At 37.7% G+C, this 25,413-nt stretch overlaps 4 protein-coding genes across 9 annotated transcripts; 2 read left to right on the top strand and 2 right to left on the bottom strand.

Annotated features, from left to right (window-relative positions):
* Positions 1 to 16: 16 nt before the first annotated feature.
* On the bottom strand, positions 17 to 8,099 carry LOC131668722 (clavesin-2-like). Of its 2 annotated transcripts, none has more exons than XM_058943115.1 (6): positions 8,050 to 8,099; positions 3,803 to 4,183; positions 2,468 to 2,672; positions 1,813 to 1,936; positions 1,435 to 1,647; positions 17 to 1,068 (listed from the first exon to the last, which is right to left on the bottom strand). In XM_058943115.1, exons 2-6 carry the CDS (start codon positions 3,960 to 3,962, stop codon positions 565 to 567), a joined length of 1,206 nt encoding a protein of 401 aa, XP_058799098.1. In that variant the 5' UTR covers positions 3,963 to 4,183; positions 8,050 to 8,099; the 3' UTR covers positions 17 to 564. The 2 variants fall into 2 exon arrangements, with proteins under 2 accessions (XP_058799098.1, XP_058799097.1); XM_058943114.1 differs by lacking the exon at positions 8,050 to 8,099 and adding an exon at positions 7,685 to 7,867.
* A 1,161-nt stretch (positions 8,100 to 9,260) lies between these two features.
* On the top strand, positions 9,261 to 21,142 carry LOC131668776 (androgen-dependent TFPI-regulating protein-like). 5 transcript variants are annotated; one of them, XM_058943207.1, is made up of 6 exons: positions 9,261 to 9,428; positions 12,146 to 12,308; positions 17,479 to 17,616; positions 17,751 to 17,968; positions 18,034 to 18,185; positions 20,245 to 21,142. In XM_058943207.1, the coding sequence occupies exons 2-6, from the start codon at positions 12,153 to 12,155 to the stop codon at positions 20,295 to 20,297; spliced, it is 717 nt and encodes a 238-aa protein (XP_058799190.1). In that variant the 5' UTR covers positions 9,261 to 9,428; positions 12,146 to 12,152; the 3' UTR covers positions 20,298 to 21,142. The 5 variants fall into 5 exon arrangements, with proteins under 5 accessions (XP_058799190.1, XP_058799188.1, XP_058799191.1 ...); XM_058943205.1 differs by lacking the exon at positions 9,261 to 9,428 and adding an exon at positions 9,559 to 9,809 and having other exon boundaries at positions 20,245 to 21,093; XM_058943204.1 differs by lacking the exons at positions 9,261 to 9,428; positions 12,146 to 12,308 and adding exons at positions 14,707 to 14,996; positions 16,546 to 16,785.
* Positions 21,143 to 21,335: 193 nt separating this feature from the next.
* Positions 21,336 to 24,401, bottom strand: LOC131668773 (F-box only protein 42-like). The gene is made up of 7 exons (XM_058943200.1): positions 23,386 to 24,401; positions 22,968 to 23,311; positions 22,740 to 22,897; positions 22,535 to 22,665; positions 22,330 to 22,469; positions 22,132 to 22,253; positions 21,336 to 22,045 (listed from the first exon to the last, which is right to left on the bottom strand). Exons 1-7 carry the CDS (start codon positions 23,507 to 23,509, stop codon positions 21,511 to 21,513), a joined length of 1,554 nt encoding a protein of 517 aa, XP_058799183.1. The 5' UTR covers positions 23,510 to 24,401; the 3' UTR covers positions 21,336 to 21,510.
* Positions 24,335 to 25,394, top strand: LOC131668777 (uncharacterized). The gene is made up of 4 exons (XM_058943209.1): positions 24,335 to 24,620; positions 24,721 to 24,845; positions 24,928 to 25,038; positions 25,112 to 25,394. Exons 1-4 carry the CDS (start codon positions 24,445 to 24,447, stop codon positions 25,228 to 25,230), a joined length of 531 nt encoding a protein of 176 aa, XP_058799192.1. The 5' UTR covers positions 24,335 to 24,444; the 3' UTR covers positions 25,231 to 25,394.
* The last annotated feature ends 19 nt before the right edge of the window (positions 25,395 to 25,413 follow it).

Below are 25,413 nucleotides of genomic sequence, written 5' to 3'. Positions count from 1 at the left end.
TGTAACACATTTACGAATCTTGTACACGTTGCACGGAAGACGAGTTTTCCGATAAGGATCAGTACATAAGATGAACGATATGCAAAATAATGCTGTCTAAACCTAATTACAAAGTTTACAGTAATGGTAATGATACTTGTATGTTAAAGAAACTGAGATAAAGTGATAATACTTGAAATTGTGTAGTACGTCGATTTAAAAATTATATGTAACACTTTTGCTTTCAAACTGACAAACAATAGCAACGCGATTTCACAGCTCCGTTTTTCTTAAAATTTCTAAGCTCCAGTTCTACAACCCGCGGGCAAACAAAAATAACACACGCTGTCATGGTAATTTTGTAAACTCATCAATTCACACAAAAAGAAATTAATAACAACGCCAGTTGAACATAATAATAACGCGCACCAGTCGAGCACCGGCTTACTGTAACTTCTGCCATTGTGTTGATACGTCGAAAAATAATTTTCGACTCGACAGTGAGGTAGAAAATACAATAGTATATTCACTATGGGTATACAAAGTACCGGCTTTTTATTCTAATTGTTTTTTTTTCTGTCGCCATTAGCATATGAGATTGCGCTTTTCTTCAGCATGTATATTGCAGTCGTCATTGTCTCTCTGCAAAATTTCAAAATCACTGGAGTCATGAAGCTTTTCCGCGGCGTCCTCTATGCTTAATTCCAAGTCATCCTTTGCCGATGCCATATTTTTCATTTCTATCAGCGTTAGACTGCACGTGGGTGTCATTAATTTGGATTCACTGCCATCGCCAGCTTCGCGTTTTGTCTGTACTTTATCCGACGGCTCGTTGTTTACATGCATCTCGACAATCGCTTCCACGACGTTATTGTCTTGATGCTTTTTCGAATAATTCAGATTTTCTTTTTTCTCTTTCTCGTCGCTGAGATTTGCTGCCACTTCGGCTTCTTTGATCGCCGAGTGAATCACAGGTTCTGCCCACAAACCAGGATTAAATGCTGGACCTGTGCCACCAAGCTCTGCTGGTAAGATGTCCAGGGGTAAATGTTGATGTAATGTACTGAGATTATTGCCGTGAAGGTATATCTGAAAAGATTACATTGATGATGAAAGACTTTGAATCGCAAATAATGACGCTCTATCTTGATCAGCGACATTCGGTTACATTGAAACAATAATGCTCAATGAAACGTGAATGTCGAATGGCTCGTTTACTATGCAAAGACACAAATTGAGCCTAACAGTCTTCGGAGGATCTTCTCATGAATATATACTGAATAAAGCAAAAGAAACTGAAAGCGAACCGGTCTCGGTCGAAAGATTAGATTGAATTGTAAAAGCTTCTTACGATGCTTTCTCAGCAATACCAATAAATAAGACGTACAAAGGGAAATCCTACTTTCGTTCGTCTATTTTTAAGATAATGACAACATCACGAAGCCAAACAAATACCTTCTTCCTGGTTTTTTCGTCAAGGAAGGGCTTGACTAGTGCTAAGGTCGCTTGAACGTAGAGGGGCGGGGATAGGAAGTGAATTGCCTTGAATCTGGCTGGGAATCGGCCGCGTAGAGCGGATATTAAATTTCGAACTGCAGCCGCCCCAAGAGCTCCTCCTTGCCGCAATGAAAATCCGCTCCAGTCGACCACGCACACGAAACCTGATTGCTGCCAGACAAAAAATAAAATTGAGTGTTATAAAAGATCGTATATCATTATACTTTTTTTAACACGTCTTTGCAAAAACCGAGGAATGCCGTCTTTTATCCTTATAACTTTCTTTCTCGCGTCAACTTGAAATACTCTTTAGACATTCAAGAATACGTATTTTACCTGATTTCGTGGATCTTGAATTAACGTCTCTAACACTAAGAATATAGCTCTTTGAACGATTAACGCTGGAATAGTAATAGGGTCCCACTGCGAGGCTAATATAATTAACACACATCGTCCTTTCCTGAAAAATACCATTTTGCTTATATAATGTTGAATCAATATTTCCTACACAATTTTCATAAAATCTTTCAAGTTTTTATGTTTTTATTAACTTCTCTGTCGAGAGCTTTCGCGCGAAAGCTTTACTTTATCTATTAGTACAATGGCAAAGATAACAAGGCAAGTATTGATTATTTGAAAATCTAGGTAGATACGAGTTTTACGAACGAAACTCATTGTTTTTTCACAAAGAGTAATTGCACGCAATATTTTTTTAGCTCGCGCTCGGTGGGTCAAATTTAACAATCGGCAAAATCAACAATAAAGACACTCCGCAAGTATTTACCGTAAGCGTCTTTTCCGTGGAAACGATTAGCCTTATGACTGTGCGCGTTGCGTTTTTTTTTTATCATCACGAAACCATCTGAAATTTAAAGCGCTCCGCGAGGGAAACAAAAAATCAGGAATCAGAGCGTGTCGCTCGGCAACTTTCTAACGAAACGGCTTTTCAAGGCCTCACGTGTGTTAGATCAATTGAAAAAAGAAAGATTACCTGTCACGCGCGGGAAGAACACCTGGAATGCCAGCCCTGAGCGCTCGTTGTAGCTTCGGGTCTCGTGCTGTAAGATTGCCAAATATGTCTTGTCGATGAGCGATCTGCGCCTGGTACGCTGCTATCAGCTGCGCCGCCTGCTCTGTCCTGTACTTCCGAGCCAGCAGGAAACGCGTGATATACTCGTCCGTGCAATCGTTCAACTCTGTACGAACAATAATTTCTTAATGAAGGCAGACGCGCTTTAGTTAGCTTTATTATTCCACGCGCGGATTTTCAACGATGCCCCCTTATTTCTTTTTTCTTTATCGACGAATTGAAAGAAGAAAAAAATTGTTTTCCAAGTCATTCGTTTCCACGAAAGCCACCTTGTTAAACAATGACATTCCTCGGAATTCAATCAACTATTTTAAAATTATGCGAGAGGAATTCTCTTCATTGACAAGCGCGTGGATGAAATAATAAAAAAAAACATTTGCAAACAATTATAATGCACATGTTTCAAGAATATCTGTCTTATTTCTTATCCATATGTCCGACATTACCTGACATTAGTGCATGTTCAATCGAGTTTATTGATAAAGAACATCTGATTGCAAGTTTTATTTATGTATTTTGTTTGACTTGAATTTGTCGGTCATTGCCAGTTTATCTATTACAAGGAAACATTTCTAATTACTATTTTTACTCTTTATTCTGCTGCTATAATTCTAAATTTATTTATCACTAATGCATTTTCCGGTTTCGCGATCAGACATATATATTTTTATAATTGAACACATTTTAACAAAGAGTGTCACAGTTATAAATTCTTTTCACAATAAAGTTATTGTTTCATTTCTCACTATAAAAACCTGTTCTCCCATACATTTGTCGCTTGGACAAAATGTCTATTGTTATATTAATCATAGAAAATAACGAGGTTTTTGTGCTCTCTCAATGGGTATTGAGAGAAAAAAGCAAACACTTACGTCGTAGAAAGGACTGCTTTTTTAATTTCAGCAAGGACAAGACGAATCTCACAATACATGTCGTTAAACCAACTCAAACTATACGATTCTAGAAAGTAAATTACGTTGTATTGCATTTTTCGATGACGATATGTTTTTATAAAACTGCACGTACAAAAATGAATAACCCGCAGAAGAAAAAAGAAAGTACAGTCGGCGCATTGCACAAAAGAAATCATTCAATTGTAAAATCCTGAATCACCATCGCATCGAAAGAGAAAACATCGCACATTCTGTCAACAGAGTTTTGCAGTCACAGTAAACTCGATGTGAAGAAAAAAGTAAAGAAGCAAGCAAAATTCCGGCAATTGTGAAAATTACTCACCAACGCCAGGCATGTCTCGTAGAATCGCTCTGACAGTCTTGATGGCCAATTTCCGATCGCGTATATTGAACCTCGCTTCGTCCTGATAAATACTCCTTGCTAGTGCAAGATTCGCGTGTCCTCTTGTTGGGTCCCACATGTATTCACAGTACTCAGCCATTGTGTAGCGCTAATTATTTTTTATTTCGACAATTGCAGCCGAAGCCTAAGAAGACAACTCAACGAAGAAGATGATGAAAGAGCAGGAGCAGTTGCCAGTTACGCTGGGTGAGCATCGTCCTCGAGCGACAGCGGCGAGTGACTCACGAGTACCACAGCGGAGCGATGAAGAAGGAAACGGCGGCGGCTCAATGTGCGGCGGCCAGGTCGTTGTTCCCCTACCTGGAAACCAAAGCAATTTACCGTTACGTCAAAACGCCTCGCGCCTCACTGTCTCTCTCTTGTTCCTTTGCTTTGTTTCACCAAACGGGTATCTTATTTAGCGACAACAGACGTGACGAGCTCTCATTTTTTTCCTATCGATGGAGAAGGATTCTAAAATGTTTTCGAGTTTTGTAATTTCTCGCTGAGATGATTAAAGTAGGTTCTTTTTTTAGACGCTAGACAGAATTTTGTTATACATAACAGAAGAAAGAAAGGCTTGACTCCCGATCGCAATTTAATCGACTTGTTAAATATTGATTCATTATTCGTACGTATGAAAGTAAAATGAAATTTTTGCAAAGTGATCTAAACGTAATTTGACGAATATCGACGCGTATTTATGGCTGACCAAACACGGCTGTTTCCACTTGCCCTGCTCGTTTCGTTTCGATTGAAAGTTCTTTTGCATGTGGAAGAAGAAACACCAATATAAAGCACATCTACCATCCACATCGACTGGAATATCAAAAGAAAATAAAAAATACGATAGCTAACTAAGTAAACATTAACATTTGATTTAATTCTTTTCTATCTTCTCCGAAGTACATCTCATTTTGTCAATCTGAATATATAATTTTCTATAATAACTCAGACATTTCGATCGTCTTTTTTTTATCCCTTACATATGAAATCACCAGCTCACTTTATCACGTTACATTCAAACGTCAAGAAATCAAAATTAGCCGATATCAAGCAGTGCCCGAATTTTCAAAGCATTAGAAGCATCGGATAAAATACTTTGTACGAAAGATCTCGAAAAACTAGTGCAATGTTTCACGTGTTACGTATAAGATCATCGAACAACACACCACGGCGCGAGCATACAGTTTGCGAAAAGTGAAAGTTACAAACCGACGGAGGCACATAAAAGATACCAATATTACATTCGCCTTCGAATTCTTTATTTAATTAGTTTCAGCAGCTCGGACAGTGGCAGCAAACGACTTGCAGTTTATTGTCTCTTTATATAGCTACTCATTTCCCTTTTCACCTGTTTCACTGTGAACCACATCGCTGTGAGTGATTGCCTTCGAAATTCAATTCAAACATTTACAATGCGGGCAATTAAAGAGAGGAAAATAACTGTGAAAATTTGCATTTTTTCTTGGATTTTTTTTTTAACTTACTATTTGAAAATTATTATAGAGCAACGTTGTTCCAAAGACATTTCTTTTTTTTTAAGCAAGCAGACGCTAAATATAGCGATAACTAGTACAATGCGCAGACTTATAGTGTTACTCAAACGGTAGAGAGCTTCGACGAGCTGATTAGCACATGCACACATAGGTAACTCGAAGCAAAAAACAGAGCATTACGTGCCTAAACAATGGAATATAAAAAGCGCGCGAGTATCGATATGCTCCTATAAACTATCGAATTGCAATAAGAAAGGAAAGAAAATTATCTTGATTGTCGTAAATTCGCGGAATGAACGTGAACTGCCAAATAAAAGCAACTGGAAAAGTGAAATAAAAAAAATGGAAGAGACAATGATGACGGTACGTGCAGCGACGCAGCGGATTAAGAGTTGGCGACAAGAAACGAATAAAGGATGTCGAGAGGTTGAGAAAGGAGAGTGCGTGCGAGGGAAGGCGCTGACTCATAGCACCGATCAAGAATCGTGTAAACGGAGTCGCTCGCTCAGCAGCAGTGAACGGCGCCGATTCGCGCCGGTTTCAGAGAGACACGGAGAGAGAAAAACTGGCCGAGCGTGTCCGATCCATCCGAGCAGAATAGACAACTTTCCAGTATCTATACCTCGACCGATTGTTCTGCGTTATTAACTAGGCAATTTTCGGACGATGTTATACGATACACCTTGTACGCGATGTCATGCTGCTTTTATTCTATTTTTTTTTTTCGCTAATGATGCAAATAACGTATAGGTGCTCTCGATGTGAATAGCTCTGCGTGGGAAGAGGGTAGGTGTCTAACAAATTTTATTATCTACGATAAATAGCGTCAAGATTTGAATTATTGTGACACTATGGAACTGAACTCACTTCAGTGATGCGTAGGTTGGCATTCAAAGTGCAATTCATAAAAATTGAAAGCTCAACATTTGAATAATATTCGAAACAACACTTCTTTCAAACTGCATGATATAACAGAAAAAAAAGCAATGTTGTAAAAGATGTTGAAATTCTCCTGTATATCCTGTATAACAACTACAAAATGTATAGGTTAAACTGAATTGTGAATTTTATCTCTACATATATGTTGTAATAGCTCCAGTAAAATTTTAATCCATTGTGAAATTTGATAGAATCAAAATTTCTGTTACGGTTTTCGACATTTATTACAATCAGTCCCTCAAGTAAAACATTGATAACTTGATCAGTTTCGTAATTATTTTCGCAAAAAATTTTTTTTTGACCATTCTTCAGTATTTTATTGCATACTAATTAAACAAAAATTTATGAAGTTAAATAAACGCAAAATAATAAATAGGAAACCATTTCTTCGGAACAATGATTATTAATCTACAAAGCAACCGAGATCTGACAAACCACGAGACAATGGAAACCTGATTATGTCGTTGAACCTTTCATCGTGTCATACACACAAAAAACAGAGATGAATCTGATGAAAAAGTCTAGATCGACGTGTGGTCGCACCTTTTCCGCGCTCATTTACGTTTGGATAACCTTGAAGAGTGAGCGCTTTTGTTCATCGACAAACAAAATGACTGCTTGTTCAACTAAAATACATTGTGAAAATTCGAATGGCGCGTTTTTACAGACATTATTTTTATTTACTTTTGTTCTTTGAAAACAACCAAGGGACGCACAGCAAAACTTATAGTAATGAAAAAAGAACAATAAAATAATGATTGTTAACGATCGCGACGTTTTTGTTCTAAAACAAACACGAAACTGTGTGTATGCTTTTCCATTGCTATATCTGTAAAACGCTAAAACGGAAATCATTAAAGTGTTCGTACCGATAGAATACACAGCGTACCACTAAACTATCGCGAATTTGCATTTTAGAACGTCATGAAAATCGAGTCTCTCTTTTTTTTCAAATCTCTCATGACTTCCAAATAATGTCACTTTGTCAACATTTATGAATAATTAACATTCGATCGGAATTTAGTACCAAATCTTAAAAAAAATGAACAATTCATAAAAAAAAAAAAAGACAGCAAAAGAGCAGCCCGCATAACAACTCACGGACTAACCTCGTTGGACTGCGCGTATATTATTTTTTCTTTTTATGTCTCAAACTCACAAATTGTTCTAGTGACGACGACGTAGTTGCATAACGATTATTATTCCCAGCGCATCCTCATTACTTATCCAGCTAATAAGTCATAGGTACCGAATGCTTTTTATGTTTTCCTTGCAATTGTGAGAGGGAGAGAGAGAGAGAGAGAGAGAGAAAATATAGCCTTGCACATATCGGCTGCAGAAAGTAAAATCGCTGATGTACAAACTCGCGCGGGAATCTCGTCACCTTGAAACGTCGGATAAGGCTGAAAGCTAATCCTCTGGTAGCACGCTATGTAAATGTAGTCGGATGACCTTCGATTTTTATATACCCTTCCGATCAAGACGTATAAGGGATCACTTTGGTATATACAACTATACGGCACCACACATGCGAAGCAAGACAGACGGATGTATAAATGCGCGCGGCAAAGCTGACGCCAGCCGACTGACTACTCGCTTATACTTTCAGGTATAGGCTCCGGCTTCGCACGCTCACTCGTACTCGCTTCGCACAACACCGCACGCACAAATTCAGCGGCGATACGATTTCTCCGCGACCGCGCGCACTCACGTTTTACCCGATATTACGCCGACACCCCCTCAACTTACTCTCAAAACTCCGATACGCACCGAACAGAGATAAGTAACGTGCGTTGTTGTATGCAGGTCTGCGGGGCCGTTACCATGGCAGACACGGCGCGCTCTCTTTTGTGGTCGTCGACAGGAAATATATATACCGTACACCCGCCTGTGTGCCGCATCCTGCACATGGATCTATACCGTGACTTCTTTCACAATGTAATAGTCGTCGATTGTCGATGACTTATCTTGTGCGTCGATCTATTATTTTCAGGGACACGCACCCTTTGCAAAGTTACAAAGAAATGGAGAAAAAAAATTTGGAGCTTTGTGGAATGTGGTAAATGTTGAACCGGTTTGCCACTACACAGTGCTATCTACACAAAAAAAAAAACGATTGGTCGACTTGTTCGGGTAATTACCTACTGGCATGCACGTAATTGTACACACGATAGAGGATTTTATAAGTTTCACGATGAGGATATGTCAGTGAGAACGTAAGGTTGCTTGTAAATACAAAAAATTTCCATTTCACGACGAATAGTTTATATTTGTCAACTAGCAATTTGAAATAAAATAATATAGGTATAATATGGCGCACAAGTAGTAATTTGTCTGCGAATATTACTCGTTAAAATAACATTTTTGAAATAAGAGCTATTTATCATTGTTGTTTTGACGATTTTTATTGGCTTACTTATCGAACCGATGAACTATTGAACCCGATAACAAAAAAAATTTGTTTTAAAATCAAATTCTCTTGATCGACTAGAAAAGACACGCCATTTATTCTTGAAACAAAATTAAATGGTTTCGTATGGATATAGACAATAAATAGACACGATTAATCAATTACTTGTATTTCGAAGTATTGCAAAAGGGGGGTCAACAATAATCTCATAAATAGCTCAAAAGAAAAAAGAACAGTCAGTTCGCCTCAATCACCCGTGCACGATATTGAATTTCAAAAGATAAAGAAAAGGAACGCTGGATATCAAGTTTAACAAACACCGATAAGTCAGCGGCATCGATCTCGACTTGCAAGTTCTATAGTCGTAAGCAAGAGGTCGCCAGCGTTTGAAGCTTGCGCGTTTCAATGCTCGTATTTGTATACATATAACAATATAACACGTCTACACGTGCGTAAGGTGGAGACGACAGCATCGCAGCTGATGTACCAAATGAGTGAGAGAGAGAGAGAGAGAGGGAGAAAGAGTGAGACGCACCTCAGCGCCACGCCAGGACGCGTCGTCCTATCAACACCAAAGCCAAGTTCATCCTGTCATCGTCTCATTTAGTTGACAAACAAATATAAAAAATTCGCTTGTTTCATAAAAATTGTATTGTCATTCTGGTTCTACGGAGGCGTGTTCCCAATACGCATTAGACGGAAGTGGCACCGTTTGTAAGTAAGTACACTGTAGTCTGCTGCTGTTGCAATGTGCCACGCGAGAGATAACGCACCGCGGACACACGATATCGTTTTATTAACCAGCATGTCATCGTCGGCGCGACGCGATTGTAAAGGTCCGGCTCGCGCTGCATACACGTCGACGGATCGTCCGGCAAGTTAGCTTCTTCAATTTTTATTTTTTCGTTGATCGCGATCTCGCCGTCGCTGGCGACTTTGACCTTCTGGCCCCAACCAGCAACGTTGTCTGCCACCCCCACTTCGCGGCCTTTTTTCGTGTCGGACCCGTTAATGAATTGTCGTGTAAAGCTCTTCGACGCGTCAGTCTGCTTGAGGATCTTCTGCGAGCGAGTTTTTAGAAACCGCTCGGTGCTCCGTGGTGAGTAACATTGTTTTTTCGATAGCGCCGTGAAATATTTTTAAAATTTATTTATATAATACGGTAAAAAACGCTAAAGAATGAAGCAAAGAAAAATTATTACATTTATTTTATTTCCTGGTAGATTTTTAATATTTCTATGGTGCAATTATTTTATTTTGATATAATTTTTTTTTCGATCGATATTTGAAGCGAAATGTTACTGCAGTGTGTGTTCAAATGAAACCGGAAAGTACCGTTATTATAGGTAACGCGGTGCATCGGTGTATTAAGTGCAGTTTAGTAACTTTCCGCTTCACTCATGTGTTCACAATGTTTTGTAAGCTGAATTTTATGATTTATTTAATAGTCACATTTATTAAATTTATATTTGATTGTTTACAGTAGTATAGTAGTGTTGCATAGTCATGATGGTTTGCATATGTTTGATATGTGAAACTCTTCTAATAATCTTCGATTAACCTCGATAATATAATATCTAAAGTCGATCAATAGCCGAGACTAGGAACAAAAATAAATATCAGATTAAAACACACTTTATCAAGATTTTATCATGTTAACAATTTCCTTGTCCGTCGAAAGTTCGTTTTGTCACGCCAGGAATCAATGATTTGTATATTATTATCACCTCGTGCTCATAAGCAGAGCTTTAATCTACGAATGATGAAAAATTTACTATTTAAATTATCTTGTAAATAATTTTCTTATTTCGACGCACACGAAATATTTTGAGTTAAGTATTTGAACATATAGAGGAAACAGGCCATATTATACCATTGAATATTTGCAGAGGACGTCATTCCTCATCTCATACTAAGTAGCTTTTTTCATACTTAACCGTCGATGAAAACACAGTTTTTTGTATGTACTCGGTTGTGCGAGCCGAGTAATTGACAGTTTTTTTGCATTCTATTTACGTCTGTGGCTTCTCATTGTCGCACCCGTTTGCATCGACACGCAACTTGAACAAGGATAAACTTCATTTAAAATGCTAGTCATGATCCCCGCTAATAAAGGAGTACATTAAAAGAATTTCTATCAATTAATGCTAACAGACTTTATGTGTTAGGACTCATATTTTATTCATAGCATCAAGATCATTGAATTAGTATTAAATCATTCTTCACTATAGTACATCATCGTTTCAAAATTTCATATTGTTCGAATGTTGATTTTGCAATTAATTTTGTATTAAAAAATTTTTGGATTTATTTGTCAAGGACTAATTTTGAATTTGAATGAATTTTTATTGGAATATAATGAGTTGCAGCTTGCATTTAAGTAGGCGAAGACGTTTCGTTTCTCTTGTTCTCGCGTGTACTATATTTAGCAATCAGCGATTCTTTGATTGACAGAACTAACGAGACTATAAACTCAATCGCTTGCGGCGATTTTTATTTCTTCAGTCGCCGAGGTCAATGTCCTTTGGATTGTAATAATTTTTTTATGCCTTCGAAAGTATCTTCAAAAACCACAAACATCTGGTAAATGTGTATTATTTAAGTTATTTTTTGAAGACCTTCATTGCATAAATTATCGATTCATTATCATTTATGCTATCTACAGCAATTATAGCTTTGTACGCCAGACATCATTGAACGAAAAAAATTACAGCATATGGGGATAAAGATAAGAAAATCTTGTTATTATCAGACTGATGCTTCATCCGAATCCACTGTCAATGATTTTTTGTTGCTTTGGTTTTACAGTTTTTCATTCAAATGATTGTTAGTATCAACATTGATAACATAATGTATGTGAGCACTATTTTACACATTATTAAAACTGCTCATATCTTTAAATCTATATGAAACTATAATAACCTGTTCACATAAAGTTCGATTGTCATTTCATAAAACAAAGCTCATTAATTTTTATTTTTTTATAAAATATATGAAATCTGTTAAGTTGTTAATAAAATTAAGAATATACGTCCACCTTTAATACTGAAAATAATATTATCCGTCTGATCGAATTATTTCGATGAATCATCAGATCCGCGTGTTATTTTTCCACTGCATCTTAACACAAACCTGGAAGATTTTCAAGAACCGGTTCTTGTCAATGAACCTTCCTGTGATACTGATCGGAAATTACCATTTCAACGTAAACAAATAATAGAAATGACTATAATTTGACAGAAACGATCTCCATTCGTTTTTTATCGAGTGTTTTGTTATTTCAATTTATAAATTTAAAAATCAGAAGATAATTACGGGTATAGAAGTGATCTTGACAATTTAATTCGCATTTTGCGCATACGGACGTTGAAATTACACATTTCGTAAATTACCTGTGATTTAATTATACGTATCAATCTTTGTTTGTTATTTCAGATTGAAAATGGCGATAGCAATGACTCTAACTCACATTGCCATCCTGGCATTGTACCTCTATACCGTCTATTGCACATTCTACGTGCTGGATATTCCATTTATTCGCGAGAGAGATAAAAAGTGGGATGTCGGCCAATTGAAATATCTCACAGTTTGGAATGTGGTACGTATATCTTTTGCAATTCGCATATTATATAATCGGGCAAATATGACGCATTCGAACCAATGGAAAGTCTATTTCGGCACTAATATGCGGAATTATTACTTGGTGCAATGCTTGACCTACATTTTCTCTCACGGCTTGATTCGTTAAACGAAATCCTTTTCATCTAAATGAAGCCTGTCAAATTGCGAATTTCGTCTTGTACGCCAGTGTTGATAAATAAGCGATAGATTCGCACGCTCCGTACTCGAAATGCATTTGCAACTGCAAAAAGAAAGATACGCTCGCGTAGAGCACGAAGAAGGGCTGCGCTCTAAACTCGATAAATCGAAATATCATGATAATAGTCACGAAAAGCTGTGTAGCGCGCTTACACAACCCGAGTATGCGGACTTCTGGCTATATGATCCGTAATTAATCTCGAAGAGAGACCGGCGACCACGACGTTTTGAGATGCTCGTCAGGCGAAATCACTCGGTAACATGGAAACACAGCCGTGCGTAGTCAAGCTTCCTTGTTGATGGTTCTTCTTCGTATAATATGTACGGCTGTGCACGTTTTTAGCCCCGAGCACCATCGATTCTATGAACTTACGTATGGATTGAACGTCCAAGCATTTCACTTGGGTTCACGTGCACTCTATGAGTTGTGCAACATGCGCGACACGGCGTGGAGTACAAACTTCGAATAATTTCCTTCAGTCTCTCCTCTCTCTCTCTCTCTCTCTCTCTCTCTCTCTCTCTCTCTCTCTCTCACTCTCCCTTTAATCCAGAAAACCATATGGCGTTTGCGGATATGAGGAAACAAATACGATGACTGAATTATTTTTTAGTTAACGGAAGCGTGCGACTGTTCATCCCGTATGCAAATTAGAAATGACGATTAATGGGACAAACGCATAATGTTTTCATTTTAATAGTGGATATGAGTGATCTTGGAAACGACGCTGACGTGGATAAAGACGTCATTGAATGAAATTGCCGGTATCGACGTGGTTCTAATAAAGTTCGACTGTTTTGGCGCAGAGCGGAAGTGAATTAATTATCCTGCGCAAATAAAACCAACAATCCCGTGCAATCATCGGCAGATAAAAATAATTAGACAAGCGGCGCCGTAAACATGCGTAACGCGCCAAAGCAGATAAAAAGTAGCAAACATTCGTCGTCGTCGCATCTTAAAAAACGCGCGAAGCGTGGAGACGAGTAGTATAACGACGACGGCTCACTTCTTTCGAAATGCGCGCGCGCGTTCGCGTTGCGTTATCTCTCTCTCTCTCTCTCTCTCTCTCTCTCTCTCTCTCTCTCTCTCTCTTTCTTTCTCTCTGGCGAGAAGAGATACTACGAAAGAGTGTAAGTAGCTTCTACTCTCTCGTAGCGGACCATAATGCTTTCTAACGTGCCCGCGTTTTTTTTTTTTTTTTTTGTCGCCAAGACGACAAAATACGACACTGGCGCAACGCAGCAGCGACACCGGACCCATTGACTTTTGCGCAAGCCCGCGAAGAAATATTTGTCGTCTCGGTGTTTGTTGTCTTATTCCTTTGTGGACAAAATTGGGTCACCGACTCGTCCCGATGGCAGACACTATTCTTTGTTAAAGATTAGTCGTGGTGTTCGGATTTTTAAGCAAGTCCGACGCGCTTCTTCTCGACGAGTAAATTTTTTGCTCGAGCCGTAAGTCGCCAAGGGTGAAATAGAATTTCGTAACGACAGCGACAAAGCACGCGAGGTTTTTTATCCGGTGGCATCAAATTTGCAAATCAATTCTAAATTTCTAAAAGTTCGCAATTCGATTACTTCAAATCAATTATGCGTGAGAAATTATTTATCTAACTTCGGATAAACCAGTTGTGAGGTTAGGATGCGTATCTATTTTAAGATAAGCTTATGTTTTGTACAAATGGTATCAAAGATAGACAAAATCATCAGTTATTTAATGAAATAACTGATATGCATTTTCCGGTAATTCATTCGGGTGCTCTAAAAAGGTTATCTGTGCAGACAAGATATGTTGTGAAAAAAGGGCTTTAGGCACAGTATCAACTTCAAACAAAGCTAGCGAAATATGAAATTTCGAGCTGACCGATCGAAAGCTACTGCTGCTGTTGCATTGAAAGAAGCCGCCAAACTATTACAACAGCACGCGTCGAGTCGCAGTTACATAAGGTACTTCGAATCTCGATAGCACAATTCAGTTGTCGGGGAATTTCAAAAAACTAAGCCTGAGAGCGGCGCAAAAGCTATGCAAACACAAAAGCCAGCAGGCGCATAGCAGTCATAGCGCGCGAGTAAAAGTGCGCGTAGGTACGGACGCGATGGCGCGCAGGCTGCATTGCGCTGCACGTGGCTGCAACGAGAGTCGCGAGAGCCGAGCGCGCGTCGCGACTCGCGACTCAGTTTCGCGACGGTGGCCGTAGCAGCAGCAGCAGCAACAGCAGCAGGCCATTCACGCGTGCGCCCTATACTACTGTGAACGCCCTCCGACACGGGTCGCTGACAAACCGATCGCGCGCGCGCGCGCGCGCCTGTCACGTGATCGATGTCGAGCTGCTACATAACCGTACCACCTGCGCGTGTATAGCGAGCAGTTAATCGCCGTGCCGGCAAACGCAAAAGCATACCTATTCGCCTCTCTTGCAGGGCTAAAATTAGATTGCCAGCAGCTCGCGAGCCGAGTGACCCTTGGAGTGTGAGCAAGATTGACCTTTTTTTTTCTTTTTTTTTTGGTGCGGTACCGCGGCCTGGCTTTTTCCTTTCATCGGAGCCCGTTTTGCGCGACATTGAAGTTGAAGCGAACAGGCACTGTGTGGTTTTATTATTAGATGCAGTGAGGAATGCGTCGCGTGCCCGCGCGAGATGAATGACGGATAGAGAGCGGCGAGTTTTATATGTGGCAAGTCTCATGAAACGAGCCCACTGCGTACAAGTGACAATTCGAGCGCGATCGTCCGTGTGTTACACACGAAAATAATAATGTCGAGCACATATCGCGCGATCGATTCTCGTGTACTCGGAAAAAACCTCAACGCGGGCCACGTGTACGTCTGTTTGTTGACGATTTATTTTTAATTATTCAAAATTCAACTCCTTTCTTTTCAACTACCGTTCGACGAATAGAACAGCGCTGCGCGAGAGACGACTCTGTCCCCTGTATTTTTAATCGCTTTCGTGCTATATGCCAAGAATAAGCTGCGTAGGAGAACCTTATCGCGTGTAATTAGATACATTTTCTCACACGCAGACAAGGCAAATTTATTCTATAAAATATGCAACGCTGCATAATCTCATAATTAAGTACTATCGAACAGTGTTACTGATGTATTTGAATTAATTTATTGCAACGAGTTTCAAAGTAGAGCAAGTGGATATTATTTGTTTGCAGAAGAAATAAATTCTTGATTCATTGCAGAATTTTGAAAAATATCGAGGTCCACGAAGCGTCAATAATTTACAGAAAATTGACATAACTTCGGAGCGCGTTGATTAATTCATGCAAGCGCTATTGATTGTCTCGATTAAGGTCGCTAATTAAAGTTGGCAACGAGTTTTCGACGAATTGAAGCTCGCGACACGTCGAACACAAGTACGAAGGAAAATACTTTTCGAGTTGGAGGGGGCCATCGGGGGAAATTGTCGGTTCCGTTGCATTATGGTAAGAACGTCCGCGCAATAATCTTGCAACGCGCATGTAGGCGCGCGCGATGTCGTAAAGAAAGCAGAAACGCACATGTAAAAGTTGTACGAGCCGATAGAAAATTACGTACGTTACCTAAGCGTATAATTCGCGACGCCAATAAACTACTGCTGACCTTTGAGCACACGTAGAAAAAAGCCATCGAGTGTATTTTTATTTCGCTCCAAATTGCCGACTTGGGCGCGCGTCCTCTCTCTCTCTCTCTCTGTCTGTCTCGTAATTCGTAATTCGTAATCGCCGTGCTCAGATAATGCACGTTCGATTGATATTTTCCACGTGCGTGTGTTTGTACAAGAGACCTTGACGCGCGCACTCGTACGTGGAATGTATATGTGTCGTTCAATGAGCCCAACGATTGCGGGATCCGCGAGGTGCAATTAGCCGCCGAGCGCAGTCGACTTTGTAATTTGAGGCGTTTGCGCGCGCGTTCGAGTCGCCCTTTGGAGATGCACGCTTCGATGAAACGAACGAGCCATGCGTCGCGTCGACGACAGCCGCATCCATTGAGCGGGCGCCGCTTCATCAGTGGAATACGAAATTTTAGTGTCAATGTGAAGTTAGACGCGCGTGAGAAAGACGTTCGAACGACCGTGCAAAGAGTGCCATATCAACGAGAGACGTCGACATGAAGGACAACGTTCTAGCCTTGTTTCACGCAGCCACGTTTGCGGCCTTTGGGTTTTCGGTCTACTACGACCTGTTCTATACTCACGTACCACCGGAGGTGGGAAGAGTTCACAACGCATACGCTGGCAAATTCAAATTTCTGACTTTTTGGGATGCGGTTCGTATAATTCAGCTTGCAATTCGACAAGAACCGGCATGCCTTCTCGCATCCGTTGCCACTGGTTTTTTCGTTCTTTGCTTTTCGAAGAGAAGCGCGCGTAATGGCCCCAATTTTGTCTCAATTGCCCACCGTGCGTACGCGGCGTCTCGGCGCTGCCGCGCGTTACAGTAGCTCGATGCAGCAGCCTTCCGCGTTGCATAAGCGCGAAACCCGTATATAAAGGTCTCCCTAACTTTCGAACAAGAATTAGACAGCGATACAGCCGAGTAATTACCGTATGACATAAGTCGCGCGTTCTCGCCGGCGATCTTACGGCGGCTCTCTCGAAAGCCGTACGTGCGCCGACGGCTTTTACCGGCGCTGCCGCGCGCTGTAATAATTTCACCTGTCCGCCCGGTCGCGTTGCAGCTTGTTCTCGCTCTCTGACTACGGCGCTTTTCCGCTTACGCGCGGACTTGCCGCCGCCGCAAGGGCGTGCCTTCTTTTCTCGTCGTCTTGCACGATCGTCACTCGTGTCGTACCAACTTTCCGATGTCCACGTGGCTTCTACGAGTATAGTTTCAAAGCCAAAGTAGGTTCGGAACGAAGTCGATGAAGCTTATAGCCGGCTGTTTACGCGACTGTTCTGCAAGGCAATATTAATGAAGAAGGCTTTGCTGATAATGCTTGTTCTCTTTCTCTGTTCGACAGATCGCACAAACGTTCTTCTTCTTCGTGTGTCTTCTCAACGATATCTTCGGCACGAACAGCCTCACGTCCAAGAAGAGGCCGTTCATTCGTAGATTCAAGGATTTTTACCACGCTGCGATTGGTTTTCCAGTGTCGATGGTAATTACGAAAAAAAAAATGCATTTCATCGATTGTCGCGGTCAGCGTTAGCACTCGTTGCGGCACAGATATACCGCCTCGACCATCGCTCACGCAGTTATTGCCGAACTTCAAATTCACTTCCTCTCGAATAGTTTGTAGGATTGACGTTCTGGGGACTGATGTTCGTCGACCGCGAATTAGTTCTACCGAAGGCCTTGGATCCTTACTTCCCGTGGTGGCTAAATCACTTGATGCACACCTTGATCATGATAACCACTGTCTTGGAAATGTTGATAGCGCCACGAAACTATCCCAAACGTTCGAAGGGAATCGGTGGCTTGGCAGGATTTATGCTGACTTATTTGGCTTGGTAAGCTATATCATTTATATTTTCAACTTGCGGACAGCGATAAATTTACATATTTATCTCCTCAGGATGCACTTCGTGTACTACAAGAGCGGAGTGTGGGCTTATCCGGTGATAGATGTGCTTTCCGTGCCACTTAGAATTGTGTTCTACTTGGTGCTGTTGGTGTTCACGCTCGTCCTTTACTTCGCTGGCGAAGGTTTGGATCGGCTGATTTGGGGTGAATATCTTTCAAAGTTTAAAGACAAAAGTAGTTAACCGATCTTCATCGGTATAGATAAGGATCATTCATTTCACCACTACTTACTATCTCTCCATGTTCATTGTCTCACTAGTTTGTACATGGTTTTGGCAATTATATGTATATAGTATATCGATTTGTTGCACTTTCTCATTGATCGATTGTACATGTACATGTAGCGTAGTTTGCGAACACGTGGTGGCTTTTGCACATGACAAAACAGTAGATCCTCATATCTCGCGCAACTCATTTTCATTGGTGATTGTTGCAACGCGCACAGGGTATATTATAACGCTTTCGTGAGTTTCACACACATATATAGATATATATGTATCGACACACATGTGTATCAAACATCCATCGCACGTATCTCTCTAATGAACGAATGGTGCATCTTTTACCTCCGTCAATGTGCAATATATACAATTAGCACTTTTGCAAGTGGCTGTTAACTTTGAATATTACAAAATTAAATTGCTCAATAACTATAAAACAGTACCTCTCCCCTATGCTGGTAATATACAAGTTTTCTTGAGATACAATGTCGACATTAGTTTTCAATAAGGCGAAACTTAATTGAAATTAATTTATATATACGTGCATGGTTTTGCATTTTTTTTTGGTGATAACAAAACATACATCTACTGATAAGTGGTGAGAACTTTTTTTATTCAATCTCGTTGCGAGACTTAATCAAAGCTTCTTGTACGGAATGTAGGGAAAAGACATGTGGCCGAGGCTAGCGTGCCAGAACTGAAAGTATAAAGTAATTATGGAGATACATTTGCAACTACTTATATGGAGGATGTTCCGTGAATCTTCTCACCAAGACACGCACGAGATCAGCCATCCACACGATTATCAGAATCTAATTTTTTCTTTATCTTGAGTGCTTTAAGGGTAGAGTCATTTGTGACTAGACAATGCACCGCTTATCAATATTTTTTTTCGTTTTTTTTAAAACAAAAGTGCCAAACCACTTTACATTATAAGTCTGAAAAAAAACGTATCTGCCTTCTCAATCAATTCTGCCATCATTTGATTTCACTAAGTGTACACCGTTCTTTTTTCAACGAACATTGTCAAACTGAGAAAAATTTATATCCAATATTCTATTTAAAACTCGCTGATATAAATCTCTACCCTTGAATAATTGTCTCATGTGCATACACTCTTTGTATATATAACTAAGATAAATTTGTTATATATAGCTGTACATTTATGGTGTTTAGCACGACTTTGCAAATATTTAACTTTAATATATATCGTTCTGTTATATTTTGAAAGTTTAAAATAAGTTAAGTCGTAGACATTTTAGCATGCGCAAAATGCTCGAGAATGGAAAAAAAAAAAGCGATTTCATGCAACGCGAGTTCCTTTTATTGAATATTAAGTTGTTAATTAATAATAGTTAAAGTTTAAGGCATCGACTGTAGATTTAGAATTCGTGAGACTTAAATAATAAGTAGCAAATACGTACAAGTGTAAAACGTCACTTCGCTGAACGCCTGTAGAGTGTTGATGTACAATAAAATTGTTTATTTGTAAGATGTACAATGTAATAATAGATGTATTTTTTTTCTTTTTCATACCTATACTTTTATGCATGTACATACTTTTATCTATCGCTATTTTTTAATTTCTTGTTAACGGTACGCCGTATGTATATATTATAAAAATTTATTCACACGTGCTTGAAAATCTGTTTCTTAATTTTTCGATGCCGCATGCTCATCTCGTACCCATTTATTATGTACAAACTGTTCAATTGCACCTGACGTCGTTGTATTCATATCCACCAGATAATCATTAAATGATGCAGTACCTCCAGAATGGATTCTATTTTACTCAGTAGCACGCATCATGTTACATTTTATCCGATTACACCTGACTGGTCGACACGTTTTTGAATACACCGTTGGCAATGGAGCATCAACATTTATTTATATTGTTTACATCTTGTCATAAAGAGTTGTGCCATCCTATAGTGTTGATATAATCTGTTGAATCATGTGTATATTTTTTTATTATTTTTCAGGATCTAGTTCTTACTCTGTGGACAAGAGCAATAAGAAGAGAAAACAAAAGTGAACTTAAATCTAGGATATTATGATTAATCTAATTTTGTATATTCATCTAAAATGATAAAAGTGTGAATTCAATCTCGCATTGTGATGTCACTTAAATTCAGTTGATTATATATACTAGGAATTGTAACGAGAGTCTACTAAATGTACCTAATAATTCTTTTGTTCTTGATAAAATATTGCAGAAAATGAAATATTATTGCACTCGACAAAATGCTAGAGGTTATTGGAACCAATAATTGTGAGATTCAATTTATTTTTACATAATAATCTTCTCTAATACAAAGATATTCAAGATAAATTTCTATAGGTATTGCATTTATTCGCGTGCATTCGTGAATCAATCGATTTATTAAAGCCTTTCATAGGGAACTGATGCGTTTTATAGATTATTTTATTTATTATTTAGATATTTTATCTATTCAAATTTAGTCTTTGGTTAATTGTAATCAAAACTGCCTTATAGTCTAAACATTGCAAATGAATGTTTCAAATGTCTTGATCAAATACTCGTAGGCACTTTGTGATAGGCACAAATGAAATCTATTTGTTCAAGTCTTTATTAAATATGCGCAAGCCAATACATTGTCTAAAAATTTGTTGATAACGGAATTGTATTTTATTGTATTTCCATACTCAACTTTTTTGTTGATTTTTTTGTCAATATTTAACTTCTTTTTTTGTTTTAAGAATTATTACTCATAGTTCTGTATTTGATTCTCACTCATACCACATGTAGTACCGCAAATGAAAATACGTACATTTTGCAGTAATTAAAATATTTAAAAATAGCGATCGTATTTACTTCTCTTCAACTTATTTTGACACATTATAGTTCTATCTTACTGACATATATAATTTTTACGTTTCCACATTTAAAAAAAAATATATTTAATAATTCAAAATAATTGTAAATGGAAATGTTAAATATGTAATATTTTGTGAGGGAAAGAAATTCAAAACCACCGTAATTTACGATTTGTTCAATTATATTACAAAAATCTATATTATAAAAATGATACACATAAAGACACATGGATTTACAAAAAACTTTAGCTTTGTATTTTCGCTGTCCTTCGAACAGTTCATTTTTCCAAGTTTATTAATGAATGACAAAAAATGTTGACTTTGATTTTCAACAATTATTATCTAGAAATATTAGACTAAATAAATAATAACGTAAATTTTTAAGTAATTTTCCTTATTGAAATATAACATTAGATAACATATTTAGGTGGATTTATAAAATGAAGATCATTATACACTTGAGAAGCGTCAATTTCCGTTTGTCCTTGTACTGTATTGAGCTCTTGTCTAATACCCCCGAATACTATCAATTCTCCTCTCCCAAGAACTAAGGAATAAAGTATCCTCTCATCTGGTCCAGTTTCCTGATTATGTCTAATAGGAACCCAAGACGCAGAACACTCGTCACACAATACATTACTGATGTCCAGTATGTAGATGGCTAATGTACTTTCATTTTTCCTAGAAACTTTAGCTTGCGCTTTGCGGCTTTGAAGTCGTTCTTCAGCTCGTCGCAAAAATTCCAATTGTATTTGGCGTATAGCTGCTGAATTATTTCTAACTGGTTCATCTCTAAACGCAGCCATACTTAAATTGCTATCGTAAACTGGTACATTTGGTGAGTTAGATGTTGACGACGGCGCGTTTCGGAAAGCTGACCTTTGGAGATAACCCCGACGACCGTTCACATTTTCGTCTCGATCAATTTCGCGTAGAGATCGTTGTCTTAGAAAAACAAAAAACAATTTAAATTTATATTATTCCAAAAACATAATATACTATTGAAATATGAGAAATACTAAAAAACATACCTGTCTCGGGATAATGTTTGAGGATTGTTTGATGGATTTGCTGGCTTGCCCACAGATATACTCATTCCACTAGGTTGTGATTGTCTTTTTCTTTTACTTAGTACAATTATGTGATTCCCTACCTATTGAAAATAATAACAGTAACATTATAATCACTAATAAATCAGTGGCGAAATCTATGACTTAATTTTTTATTACTTTGCAAGCTTGATGACACCAGATTCGCGTTGGTGCAGCTTCTGTATGACGCATGTTGATTTTTTTCCAAGTCCAAATTGGGTCTTCTATTGTCAAAAGCCAAGCGTCATTCATAGCGACATTTGGACCAGTACACCCACCTATCGAAATTTTTTAGTTATAATTCACAAAATCATTGATTCCTAAGAAAGTAATGATTCCTCACCAAGAACTAATAGATGTTTATCATCTATTGGAATTTGTGATTGACCATACCGAGGTTGAGGTTTTAAATTAGACGTAACTTGTTTTTGCCAACAATAAGTATCCAAATTTAAGCGCCATACTTCGTTAGAACTGTACATAATAATATGAAATTTAAATGCATTGTTAATAAAGCAAGCAAATTTTATATATAATAATTTTATTACCTATATCCATTAACAACACCACCAAAAACAACCATAAGATTATCATGAATGGATGCGGAGTGAGCTGAGGTAGGAGGAGGAGTTTCTAGAGCATTAATGGCAATCCATCGATTAGATTCAATACAATAAACATGTAGTTCATTAAAGAGTTTCCATTGCTAAAAACATCATATGGTTATGATTTCATATGTATGTAATTTTATAGTTTTTGCTATAAAAATGACTTACTTGATGCAATGGATATGGAGAAGGATGTGACCACCCACCAAATAATATAAAATTTTTTTTATAATACAACATAGTGGCACAAGCTTTTGGAGATGGGTAGCTTCCCATAGTAGTTGGTCTTTCCCATTTTCGAGTATCAAGATCCAACTTCCATAAGTCATTGAATGTTGTGCTAGTTGCTGTACAACCACCAAAAACATACATAGAATTTTCATATGTACAAGCTGAATGCGAATGTCTTTTTGCTATTGTTTGTCCCCATGCTGCATCAGAATCAGAATTCCAAAATAATGATCCTAAGGCAATTGATTTTTGGAAGTGTGCTTTACTGTGTTCAATGACATCTTTGTAAAAAATAACTCATGATTAGATAACACGATATTGAATTGACAAAATAATATACTAGTGGTAGACTTACTTTTTGTTGCTTGAAACCATCTTTTTGAAACAAACATACATTCTTGTAAATCTTTGTAAGGTGGTATTAAGCTTAAAATATATTCCAAGATTTCATCTGGCAAATCATCAATTTTACGCTCCATTGTAAAATATTTTTTAATTTAAATAGACTAAACTGTTTGTCAACAACAAAAGGGAGAATTCCTTTTTCTAATATAATCTAATTTTCATTCTTTAAATAATTGTTGATTAATTGCATGTCTTCTGAACAGAGATGATGAACTTGATTGTAAGGTTAATATAATACTTAGATATCTTCTTAATGAACACCATATTCAGAAATATGAATTTTTGAAGTTATTTAACTTGTAAACATGTATAATGATGAACTTTAACAATTGTGTAGTTTGGATCCAAAAGTTGAATTGAATTAACCGAAAATAGGCAAAGAAATTGTTTACCGAATCACAAATGTCGCTTCTATGGTTGTAATAGTAATTTACAACTATGCTGTGTAAAAAAGTTATTGACAATACTATTATAAAACGTAGATGTAACTTATATTTTTTTAAGCATCAAACTTTGTTTTTAAAAAAGTACTGTAGTCGAGATTTGCTAATGCCGAAGTAAATTTTCTTTACCTATGTGCACTTTTCTCAAGTTTTTCACCAAAGCAATGCACTAACGCCGGAGGTGACCTATTCATCTCTGACAGCTGGCTCTGACGAGTGACGACTGGCACTGACGTAGTAAACAGCTGTACGCATGCGTAGAAAGCATCGGAATTTGAAAGAACGTGTTTAATAAACACCACATTTATTAGTCAACTATAAGACAATATTACAAAGTAACTCCATTTTACAATTACAACTGACACTATTGTGTTATTAATCGATGTATTCTGCTACTTCTTTTGCTCAAACTGTCAAGATTAATATATTAAATTTTATTTTATTTCGAAAGATGGCGTTGTACCATCCAATTTACAGCTACAGGCTGAAGGAAACAAAGGCTGTACAAAGTGATTGAATAAGTGCCGGTAAAGACAAGAAAAGATTCTATCGCAAAAGTCGAAATCATGATTGTGAGTGAAGAGGATGTAGAATCTATCAAGGATTGTCCAAATCTTATAAGTAAATATAGAACTCCAAAAATTTTTTGGTATCAGACAGATAATGCAGTTCACGTGCGAATCATGCTATCAAATGTTGAAAAGTATCGTATTAGTGTTGATTCTGACACATTCAAATTTACGTAAGTTAGCATATTATTCATTATTTGATATATATATGGAATTATTTTTTGTATTATACTAGAATTTATTCTACCTGTTAATTACACATACTTTTTACAGTACGGTAGTTGATGCGATTCCATATTTTCTTGGTTTGAAGTTATGTGGAACTGTCATTGCAGAGAAAACTTCTCATTTGATGCTTGGTCGAGAAGTCAAAGTATGCTTCATAAAAGCACATAAGTGTGAGTATAACATTACGTTTATATTACTGATTTCTATTCTATCAGTTACACAGATTTTATAAGCCTTCCTTGCATATTTTAGGGACAGATTGGCCCAGATTACAGTTAAGTAGAGTAAGAAATCCGCTGATAATTGTTGATCCAGATCATGTTGTTAAAAAGGATTGGAACAATCCATATGCTAGCTTTGATGGTCAGTTGGATTAATTTTAATTAACTATAATCGAAATTTATCTCAAAATTTAAGAGCTGTTTTTATTTTACAGAAAGAGAGACTTTTTCAGAGTATAGAAAGCGCATGGGTATTAGTAATGTTCCTCCACCCGAATCAACAGATGAGGATTCTGACTCTGACGATGAAAAAGTGCAAGCGTATGATTTATAACAATAACTATGAAGTGATTTGTTTTATATATAAATCAAAATCATTAGTTTCAAAGTGATTTATTTTCTATGTTAGAGAAATACTTGTAAATATCATTAGATTTTCTAAGTAGAAGCTTCAAATTTTGTACTCTTATATCATACAACAAATAAATGTTATTAATACGATATACTTGCATATTTT

Source organism: Phymastichus coffea, unplaced genomic scaffold (assembly GCF_024137745.1).
Source record: "Phymastichus coffea isolate CEN01 unplaced genomic scaffold, Cenicafe_Pcof_1.1 PCOF00083, whole genome shotgun sequence".
NCBI lineage: Eukaryota > Metazoa > Arthropoda > Insecta > Hymenoptera > Eulophidae > Phymastichus > Phymastichus coffea.
The sequence above is the reverse complement of the archived record's forward strand: the minus strand, read 5'-3'. Positions and strand labels throughout refer to the sequence as shown.